Here is a 20,997-nt window from a genome sequence, read left to right on the forward strand (position 1 = left end):
ATGTGCCTAATGACCCAGCTTCTTCATCATTTTGGCGACGGCAGACATTAATTTACACTGACAGGGACTTCTGTGGAGGCATTTCTCCTTTGGAAAAGCCGGGAGGGAAACAAACACACGGAAGAGATTGTCATTCCAGTTTTGTGTCTGCATTGGGAAAAGACTCAGGAATTGAGGTTTTGGGTTGAAAAGGGATGCGCCCAAGACCATCTCATGCTCTCCATCGGCCAGATGGATTGGGTCCCTTTAAGAGCATGGCAGGAGAGCATTGCACTGCTCTGCAATTTCTAGCGATGCAGAGAAAAAGCCCTGAAAATTGGCACTAAAATTAAAGAAGGGTGTTGACAAGATGGAGCATGTCCAGAGGAAGGGAACCAAAATGGTGGAAGGTCTGGAAACCATCAAGCCCTATAAGAAGCAGGTTAGGAATCTGGGTATATATTTGGAATCATATTGAGGATGCAGCAAACTTGTTGTCTGCTGCTAATCCACAAGGCATAAGACTGCAAGATGGTTTGAACTTGCTGGTGGAAGGAGACCAAGGAAGGAGCCGAAAGCACCACATCCTGCGCAGTTAAGGGCATTTTCTGCACACCAATATTGCCTCCTTGGCAGCTAGGACTGAGTTCGCAGCATGAGGTTCTGTCCAGGAATCGTGCCCTACATTTTTCTGTACTTTGAAGAACAGGTCAAGAAAATGTTCCCAGGCAAATTCTAGGCATGTTGCTCCTTATAAATATGAAACATCTGCTTTGCCGACAAAATAGTCGAGATGTTTGTGATGCATTGCTGATGTTCGGCAGCAGCAAAAAAACCCAGCCAGGCTTTGTTCTGCATAACTCAGTAGAGTGGCTAGATGTGTGCAGCTTTTGTCTGCATCCAGAGAGGGTGCGTCTATCTGTTCGCTTATTTATGTTTTTGTTTCCTCCCGTTACGGAAGGGAAGGGACCCGAGGTGATGGTGAGCTTTCCGAAATGTGCCATGCGTAAGGATCTCGATAAATAAACCATCCAAATGCACTCTTCGTAGTCCCTGTGAGCTCCAGCTAGGATGCTACTACTTGGGATAAGCGTTCAAACAGCCTTGTAGCAAAAAGCAATGGTACAGAGAAAAACACAAGGTGTCTTGCAATAATGCCACCTTCCCAGGGGTTATCACTAAAGGGGTGCAAGGGGTTTGGACTGCAATGTGTGTGAAGCCTCAGATGGGTGGGCAGTCATCCACGGACATCCCTCCGGACACCTCTCTCCTCCATCCAGGGCACCTCTGCCACCCATCAGCTGTATAAATAATACATATGCATCTGCACCATCTTCCAGGACTGGCACAGCTAAGCATTGCTTCCCTTTCTTGTTCAACCAATGGTCAAACCAGACCCACAACCAGTTCAAACTTATTGTGTCGCAAACCAACAGCCAGTTTACACACAAAGGTCAAAACAAACAAAACAGATTAAAAGAAAGATGATGTAGAGAGGTTACCTGACCTTGTCTTCGATAATGTAACTCATAGTTGGATGGTCTTGGCTAACAATTTAGCTGTTCTAAAGGATTCAAATTGTAACTCGTAGTTGCATGGACTTGGTTAAGAATGTAGTGGTTCTAAAGGATGCAGTTTTTACAGCCCTTGGCATAACAGGAGAGAGATGTATGTGATTCTAAGGTCATGATTCAAGAGGCATTCTAACAGTAAAGTGCCTCTGCAGACTATCCACCTGCCTTTGAAAGGGAAACTCTTGTAACGGCCTGTTTGGGTTGTCAAAGGAAGGACATGGACCAGACCCAAAATGGAGCACCACCTCTGTCCATCAATGGTTGCTGGCAGGAGACATGATGCCTCCAGATCTTGCATGGTTGCTGGGCATGCGCCTGTGCCAAGCCTGGACAGAATGGGCTGCAAGAAGGGAGAAGCTTCCCACCAGCACCTTTCTGGCAGAAGGGGTTGGCTATGGGGAATGCCATTTTGGGGTACGACATCTTGAATTGCCAGCCCTAGCGGCGCCACTGCACCCTGCCATGATCTTGGGCAGCATTCTCAGGTCAAGAAAGGGTTAACCATATTGGCATTTGGTTATATTTATTGGGGGTCATCATCCTGGAAGAGTGGCAGGAATCACAACTGAATGGTGAGGAGGGATGAAAACTTCCAACTCTTTGATAGTGGATGGTATTTCAAAATACTACATGGCACCATGGGGCACCATAGAGACTTTGGGGAAGAGAGCAATCCTGTTCTGAAGACTGGTGTAGTGAGACCAGGAAAACTCCATAAGTCCAAAATGACTTGAAGGCACACAACAACAACAAGAACAACAAAACCACCCAGAGGATTTGAGCCAAGCCCTTCCTCCTGGACGTGACGCACATCCTCCCAGCAAAGAAAGGAGACTGTGAAATAATTTGGCAAGATGATGCGAAAGACGTAGCCATTTCTTTTGTTCCTCCCTCCCTGGTCGGTCTGGGCAAATTATCCCATTATTCTCTTCCCTTAGGATTCCTGATTGTCCTTCTTTTTTCCCCTTTTGAGCTAAAGCCCCCCGTGCATTAAATTAGCTCTCTTCTCCAAAATAACGCAATTGCCTCCTCCGAATGGCGGCTAATGCGAGCTTCCCCACTGAGCATCAGAAAATAAAAATGGGGGGAAAGGAGGCAGGGGGTAGCAGGCGTCGGGGGAAGAAAGCCTTAGAGAAAGACCGCCAGGGTTTCCCAAACCAAAATCACCTCTGAAAAAGAAGGCTCCGAAGTTCGGAAAGAGGCCAGGACGGCCATTTGGAAGGCTATTCCAACACGCATGGCCACACAGAAGACGGTCCTATGGAGTTGTAACAGAGGCTGGATGGCCATTTCTTGGAGAGGCTTATAGCTCTGGATTTCCTGCATCAAGGGCATTGGATTCGATAGCCCTTGAGGTCTCTTCCAAATCTGTGAGTCTGCCATTTGCACAACCCAGTCCTCCTCCTCCAAGGCCTGCAAGGAGATGGAAAGAAGGAACACTTTTCCCGCAGATTTCTTGGGAGGCAGTCTTCTATTTTAGTTTATGTCTTTTTTTGTGTGTGTGGAGGTCTGTGAATAGCAACATCACAAAACCTTGTCAGTGTTGAGTCCTCAAGCGAGACAGGAGGACAAGGCAGCTTGGGAAGACACCTCCAGCCCCCACAAAAAAAGTCCTCACCGCCAGAACAGGAACCAGACACCTCTCTCCATTTTTGCCTGCGCCAATTTGGACACGCTGCAGAGGAAAAAGTCTCTGACACCTGTTCATTTTGTGAGGTTTGGTACGTACAGACACACACACACAGCTAGCACAAAAGGAGAGGCCGGTTGCTCATGAGATTCCAACTGGTCCATCCAATGCTTCTCCTTTCCAGTCCGTGAAACAAGGTGGCAGTTAACTTTTGCACCTCTGCAAAAAGGCACCAATTTGTGTCCTCATCACACATTGGAGGTGCAACTACAAGGGACACACAATGAGGACAATGCACCAGAATTGGAGAAGAAGAGACTGAAAGGTGGCACAAGAGTCTTCTCTAAAGCAATGACAACACCCCCTGAAGAAACTTGCCAAGAAAACCCCATGATAGGGTCACCATAAGTCCGAAATGACTTGAAGGTACACAACAACAACACCCACTTTGCCTTGGGTCTTGGGAGATCCAAGGCTTGAGCCCTCAGTGATCCATGAAACATTGGCCACGTTTATTTTCCTTCCTTCTGAACTCCTTGAGCAACAAAGTGGGCCATGGCCGTGGCATTGAGTCCGCTGAAGGAAAGGTGGGGTATAAATAAAGCTAATGCACATACACATTAAATCAATATCGCTTTGCTGTTCCAGTAGACCTTTGGATGATTATTATTGTCTTTTAAATCCCCCCTGTAGCTTTGATTTCTTCCTCACTGTGTTTATATTTCTTTGCGTCGGGCTGTTTTCCCTTTTCCTTTCGCGCATTGTTTCCGCTTTGCCTGGCTCTCGGCTGGTTTCTTGATTATTAATCTCTACATGCTTTGATTTCCCTCGTTTTAATTGGATTTTTTGATATTTATTTATCGGCTGCACATTTGCCTTGTGAAGTGGAGGAGAATTTCCAGATAGGCCAACGTTTTTCGGTTTTGCAGTAAAAGACTTGGGTCGAAATGCGGCTCAGTTTAAGATGCGATTCCAAATATGCTGGAGAGAGACCAAGGTATACTAGGGAGGATGTACTGCATCCAAAGAAGTGGGTTTATAGCCACAAAACGTCACGCAAAAATAAAAAACAGTTTGTCACATCCCCTTTGTTTCCTCCCCATCTTTTTTTTAGGAGGGATGTAGTTATCCTGTAATGCTTTTAACATTTACTGTCAGTGCCTGCTCTGAGTGAAATACTTAGCTTGCTTCTTTGCAGATCGCTGTTCATATTTCCTCCATCGCTAGCATCCGAGGCAATTAACAAAATATCAAAACAAGATGAGAGCCAATATCCAACAGCAAGCAGATGGAGTGGTGCTTTGATGCGCGATTTGATGCGCCAAATCGTCGGAGAATTGCAAAGTCAAACCACCTGATTGCACCACCCAAGTGCATGCGCTATTCACATGAGGCACATTGGGTGCAATGCAAGTGGACGTCACTTCCGTCAAGGTGCAATGAAAATGTGCATCCATGCACCTATTGGAAACACTGCCGCTCCCTGCATACATCTGAGGAAGCCGGCTCAAGTCAAGATAAGTTCATGCTACCAACTTCTTTTGTCCAGTTAGTCTCAAAGGTACTACAAAATCCCTTTGTGGACTGGTTTTTCTGATGGTTCATCGCTGGTCCAGAAGTCATTCTCACCAGGTTGGAGCCAGCAAAGGGCTAAGCATAGCCAGATCAAACAAAACAAGAGCATGAGAGATCATGCCAGGCAACTAGAAAACACAACAGTCAGCATTAGGACTAGGTGGGAAATGATGGGGCATTTGTGGGCAGTTTCTTCAATGTCACTTGTACCTTGTTCTTATGGTGGTGTTATATGCAAAATATAATTGTTTTTGGTGAAGATCAGGGCTCTGTCATGCAATCTTTGGGAAGGACCGCAGGAAGACGCAATCTAACTTTCCTGAAAGGTACCCATCCAACCAGTGTTTAAAGACTGTCCAAAGAAACAGGAGAGTCCGCCACCTTCTGATGCAGTCTCTTTGCCTTAAAGGAAGACAATGGTGGCAACCCCTTTATGGGCAAGTCTTGCCCAGAAAACCCCATGATAGGTTTGCCATGGGGTCAACCGTAAGGCAACAACAACAACAATCTGGAAATGGTTATCAATGCTTATGATTGATCTAGGACCAGGATAGGGCTTCTCTCTCCCTTGCAAACTGGGACAACAAGTCAAAACCCATTTGCTCCCCAAAAGCTTTGGGCAACCCTTCTTTTTTGGGGGTAAATGCATCCGTTTCCCCCTTCTGAGTCCCAATTCCATCCATCGTCATCTTTCTCTTCCTGAAGGCGAGGCGACCGGAGCAGATCCAGTCTATTCAAAGGCAACACGAGCCATTGATTCCCCATAATGGCCATATAAAATTTGCTGTGTAACATTTGACAAGTGACTTTAATATCTTCCCGAGGTTTTGTTTTAACACCACTGGACAAGCAGGCCATCCCCAGCTGGGGCAGGAGATTTCTCCAGGAGCCAGAGGCGAATTCCGAACCTGCCAGCGCGCATGCAATTATTTGGACACCGTCTTGCTTTTTTCAGCCCTCAAAATTACAGCCAGGGCCTGTAATGCCTGTGAGTGGATTTCCTCTCCTCCTTCTTTCCTGCTCCTGGTTTTATAAAGCTGTGGTCAATAATTTAGCATCACTGAGACGTTTTTCCCAAGGTTGCTGGCTCTCCCCTCCTATGCAAGATGAATGCACGAAAATATGTGTTGCCTAATGTTTCAAAGCGCGCAATGATGGCATCATGTACAAACCAAGCCAACAGAGCTATGGATGCCACCAAACCCAATGCTTTTGGGACAAGGTCTGCCTCCATGGATTTGGGGCCCTTTTCACATTACGCAGTGATTCCAATTCAGCTTCCATGGTGCATCCTGGGATTTGTAGTTTGGGTACTTTTGGTGCATGGCAAGGGGTTGGAATCAGATGGAACCATGGCAGTTAAAGTGGAATCAAAGCGCTATAACTGTATCGTGTGGATGGACCTTTGGTGCATGGCCGTAGTAACTGTTGGTTGGACATGGAAACAAGTTCTGAGTTATAATTATATTAATATATATTAATGGCGTTTCCCTCTAACATCTTTGTCAACCTATTTGACCACCTTACTTTGTAAGGGAAACAGAGAAGGAAAAGCTTTGAAGATAAATGGGTAAAAGTCTTTGGATAAATTCATTGCCGCTTCCCTTCTTTTAATTAAAAATAAAATGTCTCCACTAAAAGTCATTAATTACTAATGGCACAATTAGAATTGGCTAACAAGGAGGAGGAAAGCCCTCCAGCGTTTCCAGGCAAGGCAGGATCTGGAAAGAGAGTCACTCTTCTGCCTGTGAATCTTTCTCTCTCCCTCGTTCTGTCGCTTCTTGATTTAAGCTTTCCTTCCATCTCGAAATACGTTTCTCATTTGGGAAATGAGATCAGATGGAAATGGAGGGAGCGTTGCAGAGTCAAAAACGACCTCCCCAGCACAACTCCGGGTGTATTCACACTGTAGAAATAATCCAGTTTGACCCCACTTTAACTGCAATGGCTCCATCTTCCAGAATTGGTAGATTTGCAAAGTCTTGGGCCTTCTCTGTGCCAAAGAATGCTGGTGTCTCGCCAAACTGCAAACCTATCCGTAGGATAGAGCCACGGGGCTTAAAGTGGTGTCAGACTACATTATTTCGCCAGTGTGGATGTACCCCAAACTGATGTGTAGCAATGGGGTGGTCTTTGCAGAGCAGACGAACACCAGCGGGTGGCAATGTTGGCTTTCGGGCGCCAAAAAGAAGAAACCATCCCTGAAGCTGGGCGCCAAGGGGCAAGCGGTGGCACGCGTCTCCTTTCCGGAAGCGTCGCCTTTCCAAGGTGGCTTCCCACTCAGACCCGGCCTCTTGTGCCAATTAAGATCCTGCGTTGTTTTGTCGCTGGCCCACATCCAACCAGAGCAATTATGCCTCCCGGCCCCATGTGCCTTTCCCACAGCTGCTATTTTTATTTATGAGTTTATATTTAGCCCAGTAATGAGCTGAACATACGGTAACATAATGGGCAGGACATGGAAACAAGCGGAAAAGATGGGAAACAAGACCCGGGATGCCTAAACCCTCCGGGCTCGATGCTTCTCACTCCCAAAGTGAGAGAGAGGACAGGCAAAGGATGTGCTCCTTGTCTTTGAGCAATTACGGGGGAATGGCAAATTGCAAGGTCAGAAAAGCCCATCAATTGGGCCTCGGCAGGTTGCAGGCACTCTTTTGCCAAACAGAGATACACCTGTTCGCTGGGTTTCAATAGAAAGATTAAAAACCAAGGGATACAAAGAGGTGGAATGGGGTCTGACCACACTGACCAGGCCCTTTGCAGTGGGGCAGAGAAAGGGAAGGAGCAACATGCGTTTTTCCAGATGTTGTTGGCCTTATGGATGGCATCTTCCTGCGTTGCAAGAAGAAGAAGAAGAAGATGGACTGGATGGCTGTCAGGGTTCTTCCAACTGTTACGATTCCTTCAGTGCTACATGCCCTCCATCTGCCAGCCCCTAACTGTGCCACCAATGCGCTTTGGACCGAGTCCGTTTTCCAGCATGTCTTCCAGGGCTTGCAGAATGGGGCTCCCAGCCATACTGACCTGCAAGAGTTAATCATAACTGGATGCTTCTCTTCTGCACAAAAAGGGACATTTATACCAGCCTAGACTTCTTCTTTTTTTGGTTGTTGCTGAGAACTAAATCGCCCTAAATCTCCCCGAAAGAGCTTTTAAGTCCTAATTCGCCACTAAGCAGCCTTGATTGGGCTTAGGATGGAAAAGTTGGATGTTCACAGCTGGGCAAGAGGATTGGGAGCATGTTGGCTGGAGGGAAGAAAGAGAGGGATGCTTGAAATCCTCGCAGGGCTTCCCTTTCCGGGCTCAGCTCCGGCACAAGCGCCTTCTCCTCTCTTTGTGGCCAGAACCCAACAAGGTTTTGCTCCTTGCTCTTAGCCCCAAACTGGCCCTCCTATTATACACAGGAGGCACATGGACTTTGTGGCTGTGGTTGTGTTGTGTGCCCTCAAAATCGTAGATGGCAGCCCAAGGATCTCCTGCCCCGCCATTGCTCTTGCGCCAGCCAAGGAGAGAAGCAATAAAACTCTGAAAAGGTCAGGTGTCAGATGAGCGAGAAGAGAAGACTCCGCTGGCCTAGGGAAATATTTGTTCAGACTGATGGCTTGATGGTTTCCTTAATAAGTAGCAGATTATCTCCTGATGAACTCTGTAGTCAGTCAATTGGGTTTTAAAGCTTGGAGGGAGGGAGAGAAGGACCCAGTAGGATTTGGGAGGACGCCAAGATGGTTGGGTTCCTGTTGGTGACCTATGTGGGCATATGTCCATCTTATGTCTATATATGCTTTGTAACGGTCAATGCAGATGGTGGAACTGAGCTCTGAGGGTCTCTCAAGTCCTGACCTTAGCTCTCCTGGTCCCAGAGCTCTAGCGGCAACAGGGAAACAGATGGTGACCAGCGGCCAGACAGGCCAAGAAAGTCATCCTCAAGGTCCAGGATGAAGCCACAGGGGTCCTTCAAGGGTCCAGAAGGATGACGTTCTTTCTGAAACCGGCTGCAGAAACACAGAGGGCTCTTATATTCTCTAATATTCTTGCCATTGAATGGCAATTCCACATGTAAAAGCAGACCATAAGAGCTCTTTGAGAGTGGAGTGGACTGCCTCTGAGGATGGTGGACTCTCCATATTTATTGTTGCTAATGGACATCAAGGGAACTTCAGTGCCAGCTTAGACCCAGAGTGGTGTAATGGTTTCAGCTTAGAAGATCAGGGTTCGATTCCCCACTCAGCCATGAAACCCATTGGGTGCCCTTGGACAAGTCACACACTCTCAGCCTCAAGGGAAGGCCATGGCAAACCCCCTCTGAACAAATCTTGCCAAGAAGACCTCATGATAGGTTCACCTTGGGGGTCACCATAAGTCAGAAATGACTTGAAGGCACACAACAACAACAACAATAGCTTCAACTTTGGAGGCCCTATGAATGAGAAACCCTCTCGGAGTGGGAACTTATTTACTACACTGAGCAGAGCTTTACTCTCTGCCACTATGACTCAGAGTCTTGGTTGCTGCCAGTTTTGCACTCTTTTGGTCAATTGGAAACAGAAGAGGGATGATCCATATTCACAACAGCAGGCTTTCTCCAAATCTGGAGGATTCTGGGAGGTGTAGTCCAAAAAAGGAACTGTGCCCAAGTTCTGGATCCTTGATAGCTCTCTTGGCATACAGAGGTGCTATGTGCCACAAAGGTGAAGATTGCAGGGCTCCCAAAAATGTACGCAATCCATCCTTCACTGGACACTTTAAAAACATCTACATTTTCTGAAAGAGGCTAACAAGAAGCAACGTCCGACCGTTTGGCAAGCAAGTGCCCATCCTCATGCCAACCTACATTCCCCTTTTCTGGCATGGGATGGGTTTGCAGAGGTTAGCTGGCACAGTCTCCTCTTTTTTTTGCAAACGGTTAGGTAAAACAAAGCCTAATGAGATCTTCTCCTTGTCTCCTTGGCGGCTCCTTCTCTTTCTTGTTCGGCGTCTTCTCTCACTTTCTGCCCTGCGTGGCGTTACCAGCCCTGGAACATGTTTTCCCCGGTTTCTTCCCTGTGAGATAATTGCTGTCAGAGCCGCTTAATATCATGTTTTTGTACAACCTGCTGGTTCCATCGTTTGCTCTGCCGCCGTCTTCGCTAAATTCTCATTTGTGGAACACAGTTGGCCGGGAAGATTGGAGACGGTTTCTCATTAGTGTGGCGTTCCTCCAACCAAGTTTGGATCGCAAGCCTCCAGCCGACAGTTTTGGGCAAACTCACCTTGGCCTTAAGAGAGCAGACCTATTAAACCAAGAAGATCTACCTGCAATAGAAGTAGGCCACAGATGGAGGTGGACTCACTCGCCTTGGAATGAATTCTATGAGCGATTAAGCATGGAAAGAATATTTAAAAATGGTTTTAAAAAGACATGTTTTCACAGAACAGTGTCTTGAAATATTTCCGGATATGAGAATATTCATTCATTCATTCATTCATTCATTCATTCATTCAGTTTCTGTCCCTATCCGTGCAAGATGCAGGGTGGCTTGAAACAAGCTAAAGCAAAAACACCGTTTAAACAACCTATTATTACCCATTATGACGGAAAATACAATTCCGAGAGCAAGATGGTTAAAGATAGTTTGCAAAAAGGCTGAAAAAGGTGTGAAAGCACACAACAGCCGTAAACAAATATGGCATCAGAAATCCCGGACTGGTTGCAGTAACAAGAAAGTAGCGCTGCTCCCCATTACTTCTCCTAGTCTCTGTCCGTTAAGCCTTTGCTCAATGTTAATTAGCCCTCCCATTTAATTGCTTGGCTGCCATCTTTGCATTGTGCATCAGCTCAGTGTGGTCTTTCTTTTTATATGTCTCTCTCTCTCTCTATAGATATAGATATATATTCAGAGAAACACAGATTTCTCCCCCCCCCCTTCTCTGTAAAGTTTGAAATAAAAAAGCTCTGACAAACCCCTGTGTAAGAAGCTTTTGTGGCTAAAATTATTTATAGAGATTAATGGGCGATGTGTTTGCAGCCCGCAGGAATTGATTCGCCATATGGCCACGTGCAAATGTGCGATTTTATTCCTCCTTTTGCTTGGATTTCCTCAAGTTCTCCCCTTTTTCTCCTCCTGCGCCACCCTGGCATCCCCAGCAGCTCCTTTCCTGCTAGGCGTCGTTCAGGGTTTACTCGGCACATCCTCCGTCTCTTCCGTCTCTACTCCCTTTGATACCCTCATTTGGGGAGGATTCGGGGAAGGTGACAGAGTGACTACTACTCCACATGAGGCAGAGACCGAGAGAGAGAAAGGGCTACTAGGGGACGCTGCTGCTGTTGCCATAGAAATTGCTAGTGATGAGCTATTTAAGTTTGCAGAGTGTGGTGCATCAGTCCGTGCCTCTCTTATAATACAAGGGACTGGCAAAGCTAGAGCAATAGCCAACAGATGGCAAAGATATCATGCAAGAGAGTGGAGGGTCCAGCGACATCTCCAGCACTAACGCTGGGCATCCGTTCTCAGCTGGGAAGGGTAGTGAGTCCTGGTTTCGGACACCAAGAAGATGGGTGTCCATGTTTGCATCGTGGCAAAGAGACGGTTAGTTTGCATTGAGCAGACCCCAATAAACGGTTTCGCTTTATCTTGAGCAAAGTTCTGCCACTGGAAACAAACTTGTGGACAGTCAGCAGAAGGAAAGGGAACAGGTCTGTGAGAGATACACTCTGTGTCTGTGTTTAACCTTTTCTCAATCCTAAACTGAATGGAAGAGATGGGGCAGGGCATGACCTCAGTGTTGTTCTATGGAGAACAAAAGCATGTGCTTGCAAGAGGCAGAGGTGAACATGTGCTGATAATGCCTCTTAGATGGACTGGAGAACAGGAGAGAACACTGGAGCTGGGCACACAAGACAATTGTACAGATACTGACCCTCTTTCAAACCCAGATGGGTTGCTCAACCCTCCCTGGAAGCTGTGCAGAAGGCCTCTCAATGGAGGTGGCACCAGTCCGAATCAGTTTGGCATGCTCTCCATTCAGTAGAGGTACAACTTCCAGTTTGTCCTTTTGGAATGAGGCTCAACGTATTTCCAAGAAGCACAAGGGTCCAGGCCGCCAGCCCAGTCTGTTCGGTATGCCTTTGTAAAGAACAAACGTTCCCCTTCATTACCTCTCAAAGTTTGGGGAATGTGGCCATTGATTTAAGCCGCCATCGACAAATCCCACTCTCAGCCGAGCAAGAGAGGATTTGGAATGGATTAATTGCCTACCTGTTCATCGATCAACCAATTAATCAGCTAAAAGGGGAGGTGGTTAATCAATTAAAAATCCTTTAACCGCTTGACAGAGCTGACACATTTTCTTTCCGTTCCTTTCTCCTGTCCTGATTGCAGATTGCGTACGATCGCTCAAAAAGTCTGTCGGATGATATATGAGGATTACATGTGGAATTCACAGTTATATCAGAAGTGTATTGATCCTGGCTGCCTGCTTTATATTCTGCAATAAGGATGAATAGATCCTTTCCTCTGGCTTCGGTTCCTCCATTGATCCCTCGGCAAACGCCTCTTGCATTCCAATTGAGAGACTTGCATGGAGCAACAAATTGCACAACTGAATGCCCACTCAAGTGGACCCATGAATGGACATCTGCATCTCTAGCCCTTGGGAAGATGTTCCAAAGTGTGGGAGCAGCCACAGAGAAGGCCTTGATAGAGGTGAGTGCCTCCTCTGCAGTATTTAAAATTGGAGCAAGTTTATTTGGGAAGATAACAGTCCTCCAAGTAGCCTGGACCTGAACCAGAGAGGGTTTTCTAAGGCGCTTTGAATTGTGTTTGTATTTGGAAACTGATCAGGAGCTGTTGCAACAAGGGAGTTGTGCGCGCCTCATAACCAGCACCCATTAGCAATCTGGTTCCATCTCTTTGAACCAGTTCAAGTCGTGTAGTGTAAATCCCTCAATGTGGCATCATGCCATGAATTGAATGAAAACAACTCATGACTACATGCACACACAAATGTACAACCAAATGCATGCTGTATGCACAATGCCACTTCTGCAACCTTGAGCTGAATATGGATGCTGCACTATGGGGGGAAATGTCCTACTGCTTCTGTAGGAGAATTTACACATGTGTAGTACATCAAGAAAGCCAGTGTGGCATAGTGGTTTGAGCACTGGACTACAACTCTGGAGACCAACGTTCAATTCAATTGCTGGGTCACCTTGGGCAAGTGGCACTCTCTCAGCCTCAGAGGGAGGCAAAGGCAAACCTCCTCTGGACAAATCTTGGCAAGAAAACCCCATGATAGGGCCGCCATAAGTTGGAACCGACTTGAGGGCACACAACCCATCAACAGGATTCTGGCCTCTGTTCAGAGAACAAGTCGGGGAAAATTAACAGTGGGATAACAGCACAAGTGCGCATTCCCACTCATGTTCCCTAGCAAGCAGGTTTCATGACCAAGCAGGAATTGAACCTTGGTCACCAGAGTTGTTGTCCAGTGCTCAAACCACTGTGCCACATATGCATAAGTTTCCCTACAGAAGCCATAGGACTTTTCCCCCCCAAAGTGATATGCAGAACTTCTTGTCTCTTATAGTGTATGTTATCAGTGGTCATTGATGGCTCCCATGTCAGTGGGGTGGCAAATCCCCTCCAGGTTTTACAAACCAAGCATGGATGGAGCTATCACTGGATCTGTTTAGTTACTCAAATCAATAGATTAAACCCTGAAGTGGATTCACTGCCCCATAGATGTGAGCGCCAACAGCCAGCTACCCTGTTCAGGCTCTGTGGATGACCCTCTTGGCTTCTAGTTTTCTTCAAGGAAAGGGGGAACCTTCAGCCTGAGAAAGTTATGGTGCTCATTTAACATGCCATGCCAGCCCTTGCACTCCTCCCCAAGCCTGGTATTGATAACCCAGGCCAGACTTTGCCTCCAGCTCCAGTGGGTATCGGTGACAGCAGATTAACAGCGCTCTCTGTCTTCTGGGGCCTGTTTAAAAGGAGATATTGATGGCTGCCCCCTAATTGTCTGGTCAGATGCAGATCACTTGGATGGCTCCGAAACGCCACTGGCGCGCTGGCGCTGCTTCGCCTCTTCTCCCTGACGGCCGGCCATAACTCTCTCCCCAAGTTATTGCCACTTGCACAATCCGATTGCCCATAAACAAAGAAGTCTTAAAGCAATCCCATTAAAGGAACGGCTCACCTTCAGAAGCAGGTTGGCGGTGCCCTTCCAGGCGCCAACAACTCACCAGATGTTGAAAGGGGCCTCCTGGGAAAAAGCACCACTGAATGGCCCAGATGCCAAGAGAGCATCTCAGCCAATAAGGGATGGAGAGAGCAAAGCATTCTGGGGAGGTTGCCCCTTCCTCATGCCATCTGATGGATGGAGAAGGGAGGCAGCTTGGCAGGTGCTTTTTCTCTGCTTCTCTCAGTTAGCCTTAATGCATCTTCCCCCGTTTTAATTTCCTTCCTGTAAAAACCCTTCCTTTTATATTGGCACTTAACTTTTTAAAGAACAATCCATTTCTCATCCTACCTTTGTCACTTAACTTTTTGCAGAAGAAGTAGAAGAAAAAGAAGAAGAAGATACTAAGGAAAGGAAAGGAGGGGTAAGTTGAAAGTCTTCAGGGAACGTTTTGGACTGTCTTTTATTTGAGATGAGAGGCATGGTGATTCTTTTGCTTTCAGAGTCGTCCAGGGAGAGCTGGCCTTTACATTTTAAAGCTGAGATGGGATGCCACCAAGTTTAGCATAAATATTTTGTAGGCAGAACTATATCATGACTCCCTTCTGACCACCCAGACCCACTGAGATCATAGAATCATAGAATCATAGAATCGTAGAGTTGGAAGAGACCGCAAGGGCCCTGATCCAGTCCAACCCCCTTCTGCCATGCAGGAAATCCAAATCAAAGCATCCCTGACAGATGGCCATCCAGCCTCTGTTTAAAGACCTCCAAGGAAGGAGACTCTATCACCTTCTGAGGAAGGAGTGCATTCCACTGCCGAACAGCCCTTACTGTCAGGAAGTTCCTCCTAATGTTGAGGTGGAATCTCTTTTCCTGTACCTTGCATCCATTGTTCCGGGTCCTGTTCTCTGGAGCAGCAGAAAACAAGCTTGCTCCCTCCTCAATATGACATCCTTTCAAATATTTAAACAGGGCTATCATATCACCTCTTAACCTTCTTTTCTCCAGGCTAAACATCCCCAGCTCCCTAAGCCCACTTCTATATGGCCATTCAATGGTGGAAGAAGAGTGGGGTCCGGAGGGGGAGCTGCTCAATCCCCATAGCAAGATACAAACATTTGGCATCATTGATTGGGGTCTTCCAGAGGTCTTGGCAAGTAATGTCATCCTTCTACGTCTGGCTATGGGGACATAGCAGATTCTTCTCCGGTGACCCTCCCCATGGTCCACCAGACAATGAAGGATGGAGGAGGAGGGCTATGTGAGCAAAACATTCAGCCCTATAAGAGAGGGCTTTCGTCACTGCAGAAGGAGGAGGAAAATACCAACCTCTTCAAAGAGGCACACACAGGCATATATGTTGGATTTATACCCGGGTATGTCACTCATAGGATGCCAACTAAACTACCACAGGGCCATGTCCACCAAGGCCAGGGACAACTCATTTGGGTTGCTGGTGTTCTTCAGGACTACAGACAACTCAGTGTTGAAATCCAAGCTGAGTTTTCGATTGTGTTCAAGACCATGGACAACTCACTGTTGGCACCTGGACTGAGTCTCTGGTAGTTTTCAGGACCACAGTGTACCACGGGCATCATATTGGGTTTACTGGGGTTCTTCAGGAGCATGGACAGTTCACCCAAGGAATGTTGGTTCATTACCAAGTTCGGCTAGCTATGAAGCAAAGCAGGAAGGAGCAGAGAGCTTAGAATATCCTACTAGTGGCATCACCAGGGTTGACATCACCCAGTGTGGTAACATATGCTGTCGCCTGGCGCATGGTGGGCAGCCTTTTCTAGGTCTGGAGGGAATGCCAGGCAAGCAGGAAAAGGAGGTGACTTGCTTTCCTGCCCAGCCAGACCAAGAAAGCAGCCCTTTCCCACCAGTGGCCTTTGTTGGCAATGGGCTGCTGCTGCTTCCCAGTAGCCTTTTTCATGTTTGACCAGAAGACTTGGAAAGAGTTGCTGGGTAGTAGTACCACCCCATGCCCCACTGACGGCCGCAGCCGATGGATGGCAGAGGTGCCTTGGCTGATGGAAAAGGTATACAAAGGAGCCTATAGATGAAAAGGAGTGACCACCCCACTAGTGTGTCTGAACCCCCATTGATGCCCTTTTGTTCCACTTAAGCTTCAGCAAGGTAGATGTCTCTGCATCCCTCTATTAAGAAAACATCTGGGGCTATCCCTTCCAGTCTGGCATGGTTTGGGAAACCCCCGCATCCCCTGTGTACGGTGTGTGCCGTAACTCTGTGCCATAACCCTTTTACTCCAAGAAGGCGGGATTCAGTGTCTTAAGCTGCCGTCTTCTTTATTTATACGGCTTACTCTTTGCATGCTTGGTTAGAAGAGTGGAAGGTCTTGATCCTAAGAAGCAACCTAGTGGGAAATGAAAGGGAAGGATTGCCTGATAGAAAAATCTCTTTTAAATCCTCTGCCGCTTAGCATTAGGTAAGATCAAGATGAGTGATTTCGTTTCTTTACTCTCTTCTTCTCTCTCTTTGGATGAAAATGAGAAAAGGAAACCTTGATTGCTTTATCTATTTATTGATGGGGTTTATGGCCTGCCTTTCTGCCCTGAACTGAGTCCCCAAAGCAGCTAATTACTGTAATGGTCATTCCTTGCAGTATTTTTGCCCATTTGCGTTGGAAGGAACGTCTTGTCGGATATATTTTGCTGTGAGATGCTGCAAGGATCTCTGCCACCGCTGTCTTTTTGCTCCAATGAGATAGGCAGCCATTGACCTGAAACCTATCAGTGAGTCCCAACTAGAGCGAACCTATTAAATCTCCCATATCTGTTCATAAACCCCATTGATTCCACAGGTCTGCTTCAGGCCTGTCTTTCTAATGCTGCAAGGCATTACTAGCCACAGGTCCTTGCAGGTTTGCTGGATCCTACTGTTCCACAAATGCAAAGCCATCGTTGGATATCAGTCAAAGCAGTTCATAACAAAGTATGTCTTATGGGTTTAAACAATCCTGGCCTCCTATAAGCGAGCTACGGTCGTGTCAATTCACTTTCACTGTCACGGATCACTTTTTGGTCATTGTGGCGGTTGGAATTCTTTAATACCTGCACAATGACTAAAAATCACCACCAAAAGCACCCCTTCCTCTGAGGCTGAGAGAGTGTGACTTACCCAAGGGTCACTTAATGCGTTTCCATGGCCGAGCCGAGATCGAACCCTGGTCTTCCAGTGTCATAACCTAATGCCTAAACCATTCCACCAAGCTGGCCCTCTCTTTGGATGCTAGCCTCGATTCCTAAATGGTTCACTGAAGTTTTACTGCAATGCTAGAAATATGGGGATGGAAGGGAGATTTCATTGGAGCGGGGACAGGATTTGTATTTGATGGGTGCCTTGGACCCATATTGCTCAGATCTGCATGTTTACAGCCAACAATGCTGACTTGCCTTTTCAAGATCTCCCCTCTTTTCCCAATTCCTTCCCTCCCGGCATCGGCAAACACCATCTGCTGGGTTTTCCTTTGCCTACTGTATGCAATTGCTCCATATGTTTCCAAAGGAAAGAGGCGAGGCGTGCTGTAGAAGAGAGAGATCAGACAAATCCCAGGCCCTAAACTACGTTTTCGTTTGTATTCCTTCCCCATCTATTCCTCTCTCTCTCTCTCTCTCTTGGTTCCTCCTATCTCAGTATCAAAAGCAGCCGCCTGGTTGTCGTTGGTTGTCGTTGCTGTTGCTTTCAAAAGACAGGCTCGGAAAGGACTTCCTGGAGCCCAGAAACCCTGTCCTGGCATTTCTTTTATTACGCCGCGACAAATTAAAAAGCAATTTGTCAACACATCATTCATAATTGCAACAACAAGGAGGAGGAAGCAAAAAATGCAGCAAGGCTTGATTTGAGATTAAATCACTCCTAATCCTGCGGGGGAGGCAGGCAGACGTCTCTTCCGACTGTGTCTTCATGCATAATGGCTTGGATTGTCGCCCGCAGCCAGGCCTTTGCAGCCAGAAGGACTGTTTTAGCCGTTTTGGGTCTTATTGTGTTGTAACAGCACCAGAAAAGCGGACATCGGCACCTTGGGCAGAGAAGCAAATCTGCCGAAGCAGGCGTCCATCTTGCAGAAAGGCCTTCGTTGGGCAATGGAGCAAGGCTCTCTGCGCAAGCTTTTGAGACACACAGGTTTCTTCAGATTTACACCAACACTCTTTCAAAGTGACAAAAGTATGCTCAGATTTTGGGCCAAGACCTTTTCAGCGCCCCTTTGTACATCGTTGTTGTTGCTGTTGTTATTTACCTATGGCGCACCTCCAGAAGAAGCTCCCAAAGGAACTCTAGTTTGGAATGGTTTCAGGACCACCTTTGTGTAGATCTGTCTCACTTTCTTTCTATGTTAAGAAACAGATCCGAGAACAGCTTTTGTAAAGCTAAAGAGTGACTGAATTCTGGTTTTATGTGTTAGTCCAAGCACTGCCAATGGGGTCACTTGGGATTCAAATGGGAGGCCGCTCAATGTCTTCTTCAACCTCTCCAGCTGGAAGGGATGCAAAGCGAGGGACAGGGAGGGAGCGCCAAACGCAAGACAGAAAAGGCACCCAAGCTTCAAAGAGTTAAACCGACGCCAAGGAAATTAGCAAAGAGGAAATGGCAACGTTTTGATGGATGTCTCCCAGGAGGAGCGATGATGCTCCACGGCGGCAGAATGTAGGCCACTTACTATAAGCAAGGATGATGAAATGCAACATGTCTCCAAATGGAGCGAGATGCCAAACGGTTGCCTTGAAGAAGGGAGCGATGAACCCCATTGACAAAAACTATAAGACCGCAAAGGAACAGGTCACACCATGAGTTTGAATCCGGGGACGCAAGGCTCACAGATGCCCAATAAGAGCAGAAGCTTTGTGCTGAACAGTCAAGACCCCGGAGAATTAGCTCCAAAATGCAAACAGATGCTGCCGGCGTCTATTTTTGCGAGATGATGGATGCATCCAGGGCCGGGCGGGGAGTTTGTTTTATCCTCATCCAGCTATTGCTCATCCCCGACTCACAGATGCTCTTTTCCAGATCCCTTTCGGGATTTTAAAAGATTCCCAGACAGGGATGTCAATTCCAGTGGAAACCATCGCCGCACGATGCAGATCTCTGGATGTGCAATTTCAAAGAACAGCCAACAAACATCAGCAAGTCTCAATCTTTCACAGCAAAAGACAACCCCCCCCCCTTGCTTTTAGTTTTATCACCCCGAGAGATCAAGTTCTGTTGGGGTTTTCTTGGAGGAATTTTACATACTAGGTTTTTTTTGTTGCACCAAATGCAGTTGTTATGTAAAGTCGAAGGTTTTCATGACCGGCATCCATCGTTTTTGTGTGGGTTTTTCAGGCATCTGTGGCTGGCATCTTCAGAGAACGGAGATGAATCTTTCTCTGGAGATGCCAAAGCCACAGATGCTGGGGAAACGTCAAACTCTTCTAGAACATGGCCACATGGCCCCAAAAACCCATGCAAGGGATGCAAGTAATAAACTGTACAACATTAGAAAATGGAACAACGGGTGAAATCCTGTTGGTTAGTCCCAACTAGAGAAGGACTCTGTGGAAAAGGCAATGATGGTGGGAAATGTAGAAGAAAGAGAGGAGGACCACATACCAGATGGAAGGACTCAACCATGGAGGTCATGGCATGAATTTGCAAGACCTAAGCAGAGCAATGGAAGACAGAGGAGCTTGGAGATGCCTCATCCATAGGGCCACCATGACTTGAGGTTGACTCAAAGTAGTTGAGAAGAAGAAGTACTAGATTCACTATCCATCTGAATACTAAATACTCTGGGATTTGAGAGGACAGGTCCTGGAAAGCTGTAAACCCATAGGAAGAGTTGTGCGCATTCGCTCCATGTCTGGCGTGACGATAGAAGATGATGCGAAGGTGGCAACCAAACCCTCCCCAGTCGCCCAGTCCTGGTATAATAGCGTTTTACTTTTTAATGCTAGAACTTGCGACGCGTGCGCGCGCGCTTCCAACAACCCTCTCTGCCTTGAAGGAACCCTCTTCTGTTGGGTTTTGTTGTTATTGGTTTCCGCTGCGCAACACCAAGGGAGTTTTTTTTTCTTTTTTGCGCCAAGGGGCGGTTGATAAATATAGCAAAGCTGCATAAATAAATAAGAGGGCATGAATAAATTAACAAATGCATAAATAAATAAAATTAAGCGAGCGCCGAGCAAAGGCTGGGAAATGGCAATCTTGACCCGGGTGGAGGAAAGATCCCATGGAGATTTGTTTTTGCGTCCGGGATGTTTTTATTAACGCGGGCAGAGGAGGAAAACGCACCCCGCGGTTTATTTAGACGTCAGATAGAGATCGCGACCTTGCGGGGCCAAGAGCCATTGCGAGAGCGGCTCACAAAAGATGGAAAGAAAGACAAACAGGGCAAAGAAAAGTTCATGGGGAGATAGATATCCAAGGTTTAAACAGGGCTATCATATCCCCTCTTAACCTTCTCTTATTCATCTGGGAAGAATGAAGAATATGGAACCTCTTTGCCAGTACTTTGCATCCATTGTTCCATTGGGTCCTATTCTCTGGAGCAGCAGAAAACAAGCTTGCTCCATCCTCAGTGTGACATCCCTTGAAATATTTAAACAGGGCTATCATATCACTTCAGCCTTCTCTTCTCCAGGCTAAACATCCCCAGCTCCCTAAGATGTTTCTGATAGGGCTTTATGGTTTCCAGACCCTTCACCATTTTGGTTGCTCTCCTTTGGACACATGGCTCCAGTTTCTCCACATCCTTTTTGAATCGTGCCAAGAACTGGACGCAGTATTCCAGATAAGACCTGACCAAAGCAGAGGAGACTGGTGCTATTCTTTCCTTCAATCTAGACACTCTATTTCTATTGATGCAGCCTAGAATTACATTGTCCTTTTTAGCTGCCGCATCACACTTTTGCTTCCTCTTTAGCTTATGGTCCACTAAGACTCCTAGATCCCTCTCGCACCAGGTGTATCTCATCCTTCATCTTTTTTTGATCTCCCCCATTAGACCCTGCGTTTGACTATGCATAAGTCATTTGTAAGTTAAGCTACTACAGATGTCTTTCAAAGAATGTTAAG

General features: G+C 46.8%; 1 protein-coding gene and 1 long non-coding RNA gene across 5 annotated transcripts in view; both read left to right on the forward strand.

Moving 5' to 3' along the window:
• LOC149287031 (uncharacterized) overlaps window positions 1-12,428 on the forward strand; it is a 149,283-nt gene extending 136,855 nt beyond the window's left edge. For both annotated transcript variants that reach the window (XR_016277532.1, XM_089493473.1), the window contains one exon: window positions 12,117-12,428. Coding sequence is in view for 1 of the 2 variants with exons in the window: in XM_089493473.1 (XP_089349599.1) it covers window positions 12,117-12,158 (42 nt within the window). In the remaining variant the exon portion in view is untranslated. The remainder of the gene's footprint in view (window positions 1-12,116) is intronic.
• A 1,864-nt stretch (window positions 12,429-14,292) lies between these two features.
• Window positions 14,293-20,997, forward strand: part of LOC149287032 (uncharacterized) — a 34,660-nt gene continuing 27,955 nt past the window's right edge. For all 3 annotated transcript variants that reach the window (XR_016277516.1, XR_016277514.1, XR_016277515.1), the window contains exon 1: window positions 14,293-14,344. This is a non-coding gene — a long non-coding RNA (uncharacterized LOC149287032). The remainder of the gene's footprint in view (window positions 14,345-20,997) is intronic.

The sequence above is a fragment of the Sceloporus occidentalis genome, unplaced genomic scaffold (genome assembly GCF_023333645.1).
Source record: "Sceloporus occidentalis isolate IW3139 unplaced genomic scaffold, rSceOcc1.0.p SCAF_64, whole genome shotgun sequence".
Classification (NCBI taxonomy): domain Eukaryota; kingdom Metazoa; phylum Chordata; class Lepidosauria; order Squamata; family Phrynosomatidae; genus Sceloporus; species Sceloporus occidentalis.